The sequence below is a fragment of the Neolamprologus multifasciatus genome, chromosome 9 (assembly GCF_963576455.1).
Source record: "Neolamprologus multifasciatus chromosome 9, fNeoMul1.2, whole genome shotgun sequence".
Classification (NCBI taxonomy): domain Eukaryota; kingdom Metazoa; phylum Chordata; class Actinopteri; order Cichliformes; family Cichlidae; genus Neolamprologus; species Neolamprologus multifasciatus.
This window is the reverse complement of record NC_140447.1, coordinates 20,822,772-20,835,169: the sequence shown is the minus strand read 5'-3', so window position 1 is coordinate 20,835,169 and position 12,398 is coordinate 20,822,772. Positions and strand designations below refer to the sequence as shown.

General features: G+C 42.1%; 2 protein-coding genes across 2 annotated transcripts; one reads left to right on the top strand and one right to left on the bottom strand.

Moving 5' to 3' along the window:
* Positions 1 to 3,558: 3,558 nt before the first annotated feature.
* LOC146511508 (leucine-rich repeat-containing protein 14) lies at positions 3,559 to 7,288 on the top strand. Its single transcript, XM_085171853.1, has 3 exons — positions 3,559 to 4,261; positions 4,338 to 5,186; positions 5,498 to 7,288. The coding sequence occupies exons 1-3, from the start codon at positions 3,984 to 3,986 to the stop codon at positions 6,063 to 6,065; spliced, it is 1,695 nt and encodes a 564-aa protein (XP_085027979.1). The 5' UTR covers positions 3,559 to 3,983; the 3' UTR covers positions 6,066 to 7,288.
* Positions 6,171 to 11,393, bottom strand: wdr97 (WD repeat domain 97; the record flags this gene model as incomplete). Its single annotated transcript, XM_085173613.1, is given in 20 exon segments — positions 6,171 to 7,562; positions 7,654 to 7,712; positions 7,792 to 7,964; positions 8,146 to 8,260; positions 8,262 to 8,309; positions 8,382 to 8,419; positions 8,421 to 8,504; positions 8,580 to 8,768; positions 8,843 to 9,013; positions 9,096 to 9,248; positions 9,490 to 10,139; positions 10,142 to 10,213; positions 10,285 to 10,388; positions 10,390 to 10,428; positions 10,520 to 10,637; positions 10,640 to 10,729; positions 10,732 to 10,989; positions 10,992 to 11,072; positions 11,075 to 11,152; positions 11,255 to 11,393. Coding segments are annotated over 20 exon segments (2,844 nt in total), but the record flags the coding sequence as incomplete, so codon positions are not given.
* Positions 11,394 to 12,398: the final 1,005 nt, after the last annotated feature.

Below are 12,398 nucleotides of genomic sequence, written 5' to 3'. Positions count from 1 at the left end.
CAGTTTTAGTCAGGGAAAGATGATGCAGTGACTCTAGAATAGGACACTGGCAGGTGTTGCTTTGCAAAGATCTGTGATGCATGTTAAAACCTGTGATTATTCACACTATAGTGCACTGTATGTGATTTCCTGTATTGGATACAAAGCAGGCTGCTTCAAAGTAAGATGGGATTATACACTGAGAAAGAGGAGTACTTTGCGCAAATGTGCATTATGCATTTAAATACACACAAAGAGAGTTTGACGAATTGAAGTTGATGATGTTTTTCACTCCTTTTTGGATAATAGTAATGTGATTTTTTTTGGAGGTCCCCTGTTCTCACTCTGAAGCCCCTGAATGTTGTTTATCGATCTTCCTTCGGGCATATTACAGATGACGATTTTAGAACTCGCCAGTGAATCTTAACTGAAAAATGTGGGAGGGCTTCACAGCCTGAAAGATCTGAGAGGTATGAGTTATTTTTTTCTATAAGGTTGCCATTTAAAAACTTCCAATGTACACCATTTGTTTGCAAGTCTGGACCATATCAAGCTTGAGCCAATGGCTTACTGAAAGTCCCTCAAAATGTGTACTGAAGAACTGCTTAAGCTTTTAAGCTCCAATACCCAGAACCCTTTACACTTACATTTTTTTGTTAATCCTGGTCCATAAATCTATGTTCAAGATCCATTCAGCTTCTGTTTGTACTCGTTTTAACTGGTTGGTCTCTTATTGACTTATTCTACTGAATCTGTTGAGGTACAGTATGGACTGTACAAGAAGTTACTGAAGCACAGACTCTGTGATGTATTACTATCAGTCTGAGCACCAGCACTGTATGGTGACTCATTCCAGGCCTCTTTCATCACTGGCCTGAAAACTATTTTTCTGTTTGTACACGTTTTTTGGACACCTCTGCTAGAAGGCCGAGTGCACTCAAAACAAGATAAATAACATCTATGAGTCTGAACAATAAATCAAAGAAAATTGATTTATGGCTCTATTTGGTGAAAGACAGAATAATCTGGGAATCGTTATGTGCAAATGACAGAAAAAACAAGAAAAGAATAGGTTCGATATTCCAGTATTTTTTTGTATTATACTACTTTGTACATCATCCTCCTTTAATTCTAGAATGAAATATTATACTTTACCGTTAATTTTTTTCATCAGTCTAATGGATTCTGATTAAATGCTATGTGTGCTTCTTCATATAAGCAATATAGACATGTGTTAAAATCTAAATATGGCAGCAAATTATTTTGATACAAAAAGATAACTGGAAAGTGAGCCCATCGGTGTGCTATAACTTACCAATTATTAGAAAATTATCAGAAAATACATAAAACATCCATCATACCATGGCTCATTTTTGTTATATTAGTGTTTTCCTGTTGACTCTATGGTAAATCTCGTAGAACTGATGCTCAGAATTATTGGTGAAAAGGACCGTTCCAAACATCCATCAGGTTTTTTCCTCTTAGACGGGAATCTATCCTGGCTGTCATGGGATGAGAGGCATGGTACATCCTGGGCGGAGACAACAACCATTCACATTCACATCTACAGCCAATTTAGATCCACCTTAGGTGTCATGGTCCTTGGGTCCTGGACCCAGAGTTTTGTATTTTTTTTCTTATGGCTCCTTATCTAGTTCTCTTCATTGTTTTGGTTTGGTTTGTATTTTATTCCCTAAGTCCCTATACATTCCTGCCTCCCTTATCTTGCCTTTTCTGGCTTAGTCTCCAAGTTAGTTGTGGTTCTCCCATTCTGTTAGCTGTCTTCCTGGTTTATTTTGGTAATGGTTACAAGATGGTTAGTTCCCTTTTGTGTTTCTGGGTGTCCCAGTCTTGTCTCCATCTGAATCTTCCTATGTTCCAATATCTACTCCTTATGTTTTCCCCTATGTCAGGTTAACCCCTGTTCCCCTTTCAGTCTTCTTGTTTTATTGTGGTAACTGTTGTTTTCTGCATCTGCTGTTGTGTTTACTTCACCCGTCTCATTATGTCTATAGTTTCCAGCTGTGTTCCCACCTGTTTCCTCTTCCCTCATTACCTTGTTTATAGTTCCCCATTAGTTGTATCCTCCCACATTGCTGTATATTCCACTTTTCCATGTTTCTCAGGATTCCTGTTTCTCTGTTTAACACTTCCTGTTGGGTTATTACTTTCTACTCCTGCATCCTAAGTTCTGCATTTGGGTCCGCAACCTGTTTGCTACACAACAAGTTGTTACATTTAAACTGTGGGAGGAAGCTGGAGTATCACACCGACATATTTCCGTAAGGGCTGCTCTGAAGTAAAGCAAGAAATTGGCTTTAGATTCTGATATGGTTGGGTGTAGAATTGATTTGTGTGCAGTTTTTTTAAATGAAGCTTAAATTAGTCTTTTTCAGACCTAAAAAATTTTACTTTTCTATCTGCTGTACTTGGTGGCTGGATAGTGTAGCGGTTCCTAGTCATGAATCCTAACATTTGAAAGAAGCTCTCTCTATTTCCTGTATTTTAAAAAAAAAAATACGAGGGAATTAAAACTGCTTGAAAAAGTTAAGCGACTTAAATAGTAATCTTACAGCAGAAAACACTATCTGGAAATTCCTTTTGTGGCTAAATATCATAAGTCCCTGCTGATAATAACAGCATATTCCTGCTGAGCTGCAAGAAATTTGTCAACAATAACAGTGCTTTGCCATTATTTCATGTGGAGACTTACTAAAAGTGAACCCTATGTTAAAAGAATTTCCCATGAGTATCGCCTATGAGCAGATCAATACTGCAACTTTGTTATAGGTTACATTTGAAAAAGAATCCTAGTAAAATAAAACTAGTGCTTCAATTTGCAAGGTTAACTTCATTACAGCACACATGCTGCAACTTGTAGTGCATTATTCTGCTTTTAAATTGAGGTTAAGATGGTTCTGACTAGGATGCCTGTTGGGGTGAGGTGTTCTGGGTATGTCCTACCAGGAGGAAGCCCTGGGGTAGGCCCAGGGCACTGATGGGATTATGTCTCTTGGCTGGCCTGGGAAGTGTTCTCTTGGATAAGCTAGAGAAGGTGGCGGAGGATGGAGGTCTGGGTTTCTAAGTGGAAAAGGATGGATGGATAATTAGACTTAAATTTAGCAATAAATAAATACTTGTGGTATATAAACCTAAAATGCCATATTGTCATCCAGACTTTAAAGGAAAAGGGTCGTGAAACTGGCCTTGCAGAAGAAAACAACCTGTTAAACGCTGGATGGCATTTATGTGCATCAAACGCAATCATGTTATGTAACAAATTTGAACTCTGTTATGTGTTGTATTGTTCCTATGTCTTTGGGTTGGGTTTTTTGTTGTTGTTGTTGTTTGTTTTTTAAATTCACATACACGTGTACCTGCCACTTTTATGACTGTTTTGTGCATTTCTTCCCTGTTACTTCTTAGTTCACGACTTTAAGATCAGGGACCTTTTAAAAAATAATATGTATTTTTTTTTTTTAGATTTTTGCCCAAGAAAATTAGAACTTTAATCTGAGTTGTAACTTTTTTTGTTTTTAAATGAATTTTAACCTCCTCGCCTGTTCTCTCTTATTTTTATTCAATATTAGTTGCAGTTTGCCACTGTAGTAGATCTGCTGATAAAGGGTCTACAGTCATCGCTTAAAACTCTACAGCGCTGACGTTTCTCCTGTGCGTGCCACGTCACAAGCCTGCGTCAGGCTCAACTGTAATTGTAAACAGTTAGCAGCAGTTTTAGCTAACCTTATATCCCAGCGTTCAGTTTGTCAGCTGCGGGGAGCTTTCAGTCGTCCCGGCAAGTTTTTAAAATCAGTAAGGGTAACAGTAGCTGTCAAGTGACGCTGTAAAATCTTTTTTTGAGGCTTTATTAGAAGGCGTCAAGTTCCTGTTATAAAACTAATCCTAGCGTTGGAGCTAAATTAGCTAGTTGACTCTAAGATGCAAGTCTGCTTCGCACCAGTTCCCTCTTACTTCTTTGAAGCCTAAAGGTGCTTTGTGCTGAAATGGTGCTTTCCTTGGTGAGCCTTTGTGCCAAGGAGGTGGTTCGTGACCACAGCTCGTCGCTTTCCTGGCTGAGGTGGATGCCCAAAGATCTGTACAGAGCACTGTTGGAGGCCGCCTTCTCCACCTGCAGACCGCTGGCTGTGGGAGAGCTGGTGCAGCGGTGGCCTGAGCTCACACTGCGGGTCGGAGGTCGGAGGAAACCGGGACAAACTGCGCCAAATCGACTCTGTATTCAGTCTATGTTGCTTGGTGTGGTTAGAGGACTGACAGACCACAGGTGAGTACTAGTAGTTTGAATCACGATATCTAATATCAGCATTGTTTCTGGGAGTAACATATCAACTGTCATCTAGGTGTGCACTGGAAGTCTTGGACCTCTGTGGAGTGCAAGGAGATGAAGGAGGAATGGGGGACCCGATGGGAGGCTGGTCTCTGACAGTAGCTCTTTGCACCATGGTCCTTAAGGCCAGAGTTAGGACAAGGAGGCCACAAAGGACGCGAAGGGAACAGAAGAAAGAAAGAGACCAGGAGAGAAAACGGATCTCAGCTCTGGAAAGGGAGAGGGATTTAAAAAGAGAAAGGGGACAGAAGAAAAGAGATGGGGAACTAAACAGTAATGAGTCAACCAATGTTGGTGAGAGGACTGAATCTTCAGGGTCCGTGAGTGAAGAGGACCTAAGTAAAGGAGTCAGGAGGAGGATGGAGATGGAGAGGAAAAGGGAGAGGACAGTATTAGGGAGCAGTGAGAGGGAGGCTGAAGAAAAAGAGATGGATCGTGATGTGGTGGTGCATGTGAGAGCTGATCTTTTTGTTAATGGCCGCTCTTGGGAGCGTATTCACTCAGCTCTGAGCACATCTGGACCTCTAAAGCTTCAGTGCAGATACCTGCGTGTGGAAGAGATTTCAGTGCCAAGTATCAGTATTCTGCTAGATCTGCTCCCTCGCAGAGGACTTCTGGGCGTTGACATACGCTACAGCAGCCTTGGGGTGGCTGGCTTGGCCGAACTGCTGCCTCTGCTCTCCACATTTCCTGCACTAAAATCCCTTCGCCTGCACTACTGTAACCTGGATTTTCGCAGAGTCCATCCCAGCCAGTCAGAGGCACTGGGGGAGCTGTCGCAGGGTCTGGCACGCCTGCAGGAACTGCGACACCTCAGCCTCACTGCACTGCGCCTGCCTGGTCAGCTCCGTGTGTTGCTCAGGTATGGCCTGTTTACCTCATTACATTATTTTGCATTTAAGCCATTGACAAACACAAAGTCAGGGATTTTTCAAAATGCCATTGGCTCTTTTCTAAATTTCATTACAGTTTAAAAACTAAACCTATAACAGATTAACTAAGTTGACCAGTTCAAGATCGGCATTTTGCCTATGTAATGAGTCACTATTTCAAAGCAAATGAGCAGACATCTTTAAAATAATCCTGTTAAAGCTAGAACACAAACAATGAAACCTAAAGTGTTTGATGAGGTGACATTATTTAAATGTTTTCTTCTATTGTCTGTTGATACAGCTCTCTGCCTCAGCCTCTAGAGATCTTGGAGCTCCCCTATTTGTCCCTGAGTCCAGCTGACTTTGCCTATCTGTCCTGCAGTCATCACACTTCCACGCTACAGCAGCTGGATATAAGCGAAAACCGTCTGGATGAAAACACTCTGCCTTCCATTCGCCGCCTCCTCTCCCAGGCTTCGGGCAGCCTGCAGCACCTTTCTTTAAGCGGTTGTGGTCTGACTGATGGCCTGCTGGGGCTCTTGTTGCCCTCACTAGGAGGTTGCCGGGGCCTCAAGAGCTTGGCTCTGGCATTGAACCCGCTCTCCATGGCTGGTCTCATGGACTTGGTGAAGATGGCTGTAAGAATGCCCTCCCTACGACAGCTACTGTACCCCAACCCCCTGGAGGACTACCAGCCAGGCCTTCCCGACCTGCCCTCCAGTGCTCAGCTCTTAGACTGGCCTCTAGATGAAACCTCAGACATCAACCTGACCAGCAACAAGCTCAACAGGGTTCTGATCGACAATGGACGCTCTGACATCTTTCTGACCTGTGACTTGCTGAATTATGATAAAGACATGGTGGCATAAAGCAGAGATGCTTCTTAAGCTCATTCACCGACAAACGATAGCAATGTACAGAAGCCTTACAATCAAACTGTCACCTGAGAAATAGTTAGGTATTCTTTTTAAAAAAAATTTAAATAGCCTTTTCCTTGTCACTTAGTCTTATGGTAAATGTAATGCATTTAAGCTTTTACAGTCCAAAACAGGCAAATGAAGGTAGCAAGACATTACTCAGTAAAATACAGATATCCACCAAGGCCCAGTAATCTTTGTTAAGTGTCTGGGTTTGAGAGAAGGGATCGCATTGTTGCCACTCAGCCACTAAATTCTTTAAACAGATATGGGCATAAAAATGCTGACTCTGTGGCAAGGGTCAAACTTTTTAGTAGCTTTCTCATCAGTGGCGTTTGACGAGTCTTTGATTCAGTGCAGGTAAAGAGTCCATGTATACAGCAAAAGAGGGACTGTACTTTTGAAATCCATTTGTTGTCAAACAAACGGCACACTTTTTGTTAATTTAAAAAAAAACAACAACAACATTTAGCTACAATCATAAACTATGACCAGCAGACTGAAATGGAAGTCTTTCCTCACATATCTTCTGGTTACATCAGAAAATTGGATGTTGCCGCCTAAGTCAGCAGGTTAGCTGATGGTTTTCCAGATTTCTCAGCCACCAGATCAACAAGTGCAGATGAATTTCGCTCCTCTTGACTTTTGGTTGTTCTAAATAAATGTACAGGATGAGGTGATAACCTCTGCTGAAAAGTGACAGACACTAATCTGTCATTCAGTCAGAACATGCTGCACTAATTTAATTGATTTGCTTGTTGACTTTATAAGTGTGAGTACAGCATAAGTCAGTGCAGGATTTGTACTGGTGATCACTGGCGTTTTAATAATCAGGTCACAGCTGGGATGCAGCAAAATACTTTTGTATACAATTCATTCACATAGTGTCTGATCAGCAGATGTATGTGCAACCAAAACTACAGGATAGTTACTGCTTACTATCCTGTTATATCATCATGTTTGTACCTTTTGTTGTCACTAAGTCATGCTGTCTTGCATCTCTGCTGTTCGAAGCCGCATTACTGTGTTCCTTGAATGTTTGTTTAAAAATATTTATAATCAAATCTTTTCAGTCACCAGCATTAAGAAATAAGTGTGCCAAATCAGCCTTATGTGCATCACAGATGCACTTATACACTGAAAGTCACAGAATAAATCACTTATGAAGCCGAGGATTTTATTCGGCTGTTGGAAGTTGATTTACAACAAAGGTGGGTTACTGAGCCTAATGGGGTTGTTACAGTCTGTTACAGATTGAAAGGCATCATCTGTAGTACGCTACCCAAGACTGCTCTTGAATAAAATAGGACTGAGTCCAGACCTTCCACCAGTCTTCTTCTGAGCAGTCACGAAACGGGCCGAGAGTCACTCGAGGTAATGGCAAAGTGATGAAATTGGGGAACTGCATGAGGAAGGGACGGTGTCGCACGGGAGGCAGAATTCAACCTGAATGACGATCAACATTAGACGGTTATTTTCTGAATGTAAATCACCCCATTTAACGAGAAACTTTTGTTAAAGTTCAGTAACAACTCGGCTGGCATTCTCTGTATTCTGAACATGCTGAATGTTTCTAGGTGAAGAATTGGTTGAAATCTACTAAAATAAAAAATCAGAAATGAAATGTTTTAGCTTACAGTGAAGAAGTGAAACTAATATGTGCACTAATTTCACATACCTGTCATAAATAGGCAAAAGCACTGTGTTTTTGCGACCAGGAGGTGTGGCATTTCTGGGTTTGCTGTGCTCGTCCTTTTGCACACAGCAGAAATAATTGATCATTTCAACCACACTCCATGCCAGGGGTGTCCACTTGGTGTTACTGCTCAGGTAGAGATACCTGCTATGCTCCTGGTGGTTTGGAAATGAAAGCGGGAATGTAGTTAACCACTTACACTAGCAGTCAAAAACATTAAAGCAATTGAGGTCACAGTAAATGACCTCAGAACTAATCTGATCTTTTGTCACACTGAAATACTGAAAATATGTCAGCTCTAACCAAAGACAGAAACATTTCAAATCAATAAATTACTTTGTATGTTGAGAACCACAAGTCCAGCCATCATTCTGCTTTGCTGTGGAGACTCTTCCAGGTGTCACACTGTTCCTCCAGCTCCGAGTCCCAGGTGTCCACCTCGGGCCACAAGCTCAACCTCCTCCACGCTCAGTTCTGTCAGCACGCGCATTACTGTCTTCCTATGTTAAAATCAGAAAAAAAGATTTTTGCTATACAAACAAAAACTACTTGTTTTAGCAGTGACAACTCACCCAACCCCTAGTTCTTTATAGGCTAGAAGAGTTAAAAGAATTTTTTATCAGCTCACAGCCTGCAGATTTCAGATGCATCAACAGATTTAAGATCTCAGTAAGCACAGTCTGCTCCACAGCTGACTGAAACACACATAAAATTAATCACAACCTAATAATCCTCTACTTGTAAACTGCAAAGTCTGGTTCTTGCTGTGCCATATGAGGCCTCACAAATGTGTGCACACAGTCAGTGAGGCCTTGGTATAGCTCGTCTGTTCTGTAAGAGTCCCGGCTGTGCAGGGCCTTTGTTGATGCGAGGATCAATATCTTGAATGAGATGCTGCAGATTTGCAGATATTTGAGCAGGTCTAAGGAGTCCTCTGGAGACAGCGTGCTTGGGATTCTCTCAGACACACACATGCACACCTCAGTATAAAAATGTTATTACTGTGCATGGCAGTCCATTTTTGTTGCACTACCTTTTTGTCAGGGTACAAATCACAAAACCATTCCATCTCTACAAACTCTTTAAGGAACATTGGCAGTTCAGGTGAGGCTTCCCGTGGTGGAGGTGGTTATGGGGTCCTGAATTGACCACGAAATGGAGTCGATCTAGGTTTGGGTTGCTCCACTAGAGCAACTATCTTGGTCTAGTGGAAAGCTTGAAGTTTGCTGACTGTAAATGTAAGCTTTTGCATTTGCTTTACAGTACTAAAAAAGTGAGGAAAGAACCTTAATATTCAGTAGCAGGCCATATATTAGTTTCATGTAGCGCTGAAATGCTTCCTTCCTGGTTTGTGCTGTACTTGGAAGTTTCCCTTTTTTGCTCTTTACTGCATCTTGCAGAAGTGCTTCCAGGTTGTTATTTAAAGTCACTAATGTGTACTAAAACAAAGGTGAAAAGGAAACAGCTGAGATATTTGAAATAAAATGCAACTGTTAGACATTCAAGTCCTATCATTTACACACACTTCTTGCTGTATGTCTCCCCTCAGTCCATCACTGATGGCTTCCTCGTCTTTTCTCTGCTAGAAGTCCTGTTTCCACCAACAGTGCTCACAGATAATAAGGCCACTGTTTTGCATTATCTTTAATACGAAATATCTGAGTCTTACTATTAGTTAGCTATGAAAAAGTCCAAATTACACCCCATTATAGCCACAGCCACACAGACAGCTCTCCAGGTGAATGTCTTACTGTTTGCTGGTAGTTGATAGCTGAACTTTGTACAGCTCATCACGTACAGGCCCTCTCTAATGCCCACGAACACATCTCCTCCAAACACGCTGTACGCCAAGCATTCAGGCACCGCATTCAGCTGGAGCGTCCTGGAGGAGCAACACCCACAACGAGGTTGAAGAACATAGACGTACCTGTCTGAAATACACACAAAGGCTCGGACTGAAAGGCTGCTCCTCACATCTGTAATAATCACCAACCTGAGGAGGTGATTCTCTTCATCCCACATTTGCCCCTTCTTATCCAGACTGCTGGAAACAAACACCTTCAGATGGGGAAGCACAGTCCTGCAAGACACAAGCAAACATGCACATAGAGACAGACAGAAACGACAACAACAACATAACTCTGCATGTAACTTGCAATAAAAACTGTGACCTGTTAAGTGGTCTGAATGTCCTTCTTCAGGCTTGAAATCTGTTTGCCTTTGAGTCAACAGACTGACATGCTTTAAGCCGTAGGAGCTGTCATTGGGCTCTTGAAAGGTTGCAGCCAGTTGGGACTTCAGTGCTGCCAGGTGGGCTAGAGGCTGGCTGTAGTGCTTAGTTGTCAAGTGAGACTCTTCTGGATGTAGGGATTAACCCTCCAGACCACCAATGTCAAGTCCTCACCTTGGCAATTGGGATACAGTCATCAGGTAATGAGTGATGATTATTCAAAAAGGCATTGCATTTGTAAATACTTGTGAGGGGAGGTAGCTGCATGTTGTCGACATCCACCTTCACGGTGGTGACTCTCTGACCATTGTGTGCTGGCATCCGGCATAACACCTTCCCATTATTCATTATTCACACAGCCTCCCCTTTTACCAAGAAAGATCAAAAACCTGTCTCAGACACAGAAATATATTCGATTTCTGGCAATCCTGGAGTTTCTGTAGCACCATCGAGTATTTTCTTTGGACTGACAATACTCACTTGTTCTTTGGGTCATCGAGTGCTGCCTCGTCTCTGAGACTGCAACCCCTCTTCTCCTGTAACCTCCACTGCTCTAAAGCTCTCTCTTTGTCTACCACATAGCTGTATATTGCCAAGCTGGGCCAGGGATCGTCAGAGTACCTGCATCGTCATTTTCTATCAAGCTTTCAATGTCCTTCCAGGGTCCCTGGCCTTTCCATTCCTCCATCAAGTGATTTGATTACTTAGTGTGTTGGCTTGAAGCACCGTGACTGCCTCAGTCAAGGCCAACAGAATCTTTTCGTGCAGGCAGTAGTCACCACACAAAATCCTGTTCCTTGCCTTGAAAGAGGTCAACACTGCTCCAGTTTCTGCAGCCACCAGCGTGATATTTCTGTCCCCCCCTTGATGCAAAAGGACTTGCATAGTGTAAGGAGCAGCAACTGACGGGACTTTAATTTGTCTCAATGGGGAGCCTTCATCACCTCTGAGTGGATGGTGTACAGTCTTCTGATGGTCCAGAAGTGCAGCCCCTGCTTTGAAAAAGAGATGGTGTCTTCTTTTCTAGTACTTGCTTTGCACAGATGGTACCATCCACTGAGGAAGATGTTAGCATCCTTAATTCAGAGCGATAAAACAAGGACTTTACCACATGTAAAGACAAAAACAACAGACAAGAAATGTAAGAAAATTAAACTGATAACCAATCAGAGACAGGCAGAAGTAGATATATGGAGCAGTTCAGTCATAATATACCTTTATGGCCTAAAAGGGTCCTATGTGGCCACCAGTTTAAACTCCATACCTTGGTGGACAGGTCACGAAGAGCAATCATCAAACAGTCCAGCTGAATGCAGAGCATGATTGCAGTGACATCACTGTAAAACACAATTTGTCAATATTTATGTTCAAAAATTCAATTCAATTCATTTTAGTTAAATATATATAGCACCAAATCACAACAACAGTTGCATCATGGGGCTTTATATTGTAGGGTAAAGATCCTACAATGAAACAGAGAAAATCCCAACAATCAGACCCCTTTTGAAGCAAGCACTTTGATTACGGTGGGAAGGAGAAACTGTTTTACTAGGCACAAACCTCTAGCAGAACCAGCCTCAGGAAGGGGCAGTCATCTGTCGCATCCAGTGGGGAGTGGACAAATTCATCATGAAAGTTTGAAAGATGTCAGACTCCTACCTCTTACTCTCCTTGGGCTATTTTATTAAGCACACCTTAGCAATCTACTGCAAAATAACACAGGTGTTCACGAAATTTCCTCTTTGCTCACATCAAAATGTTCAGTTTTGTTGTTGTTGGATTTTTTTCCCTTCTAACATTGTAGGATCTTTAACTCACAGTGTAAAGCATCTTGTTATGAGTTAGAACTATATACATAAAAATGACTTAATTTGAGTTACTGTTGCGCGGGACTACATTATGTTGACAGGTGTTTAAAGTTTTTTTGTCTCCATTTACTTACATCAGAGTGTCAGTCATTTGGGACAGCAGCCTCAGGTTGGGAAAGAGCACAGCACTTGTGTTTGTTGCTCCTGGACACTCCATCACAATCTTCTTCTACACAAGACTGTTTTCCACTCATACAACTTTAGAACAGGCCAGCAGTTTGGAGGCAAAGTCAGAAAGGCGAGGGTGAGATGGTTTGGACATCTGCAGACTAGGGATAGCAGACATACTGGGCAAAGAATCTTGAATATGGAGGGGATTGTAGAAAAGAGGAAGACTGCAGAGAAGATTTGTGGATGTAGTGAAGGAGGACATGCAGAGGGCTGGTGTGACAGATGGGGAGGCTGAGGGTAGGGTGAGAAAGAAGCAGATGATGCACTATAGCGACCCCTAAAGCATGCAGTCTGAAAAGATGTCAAAACATAGGCAGCGG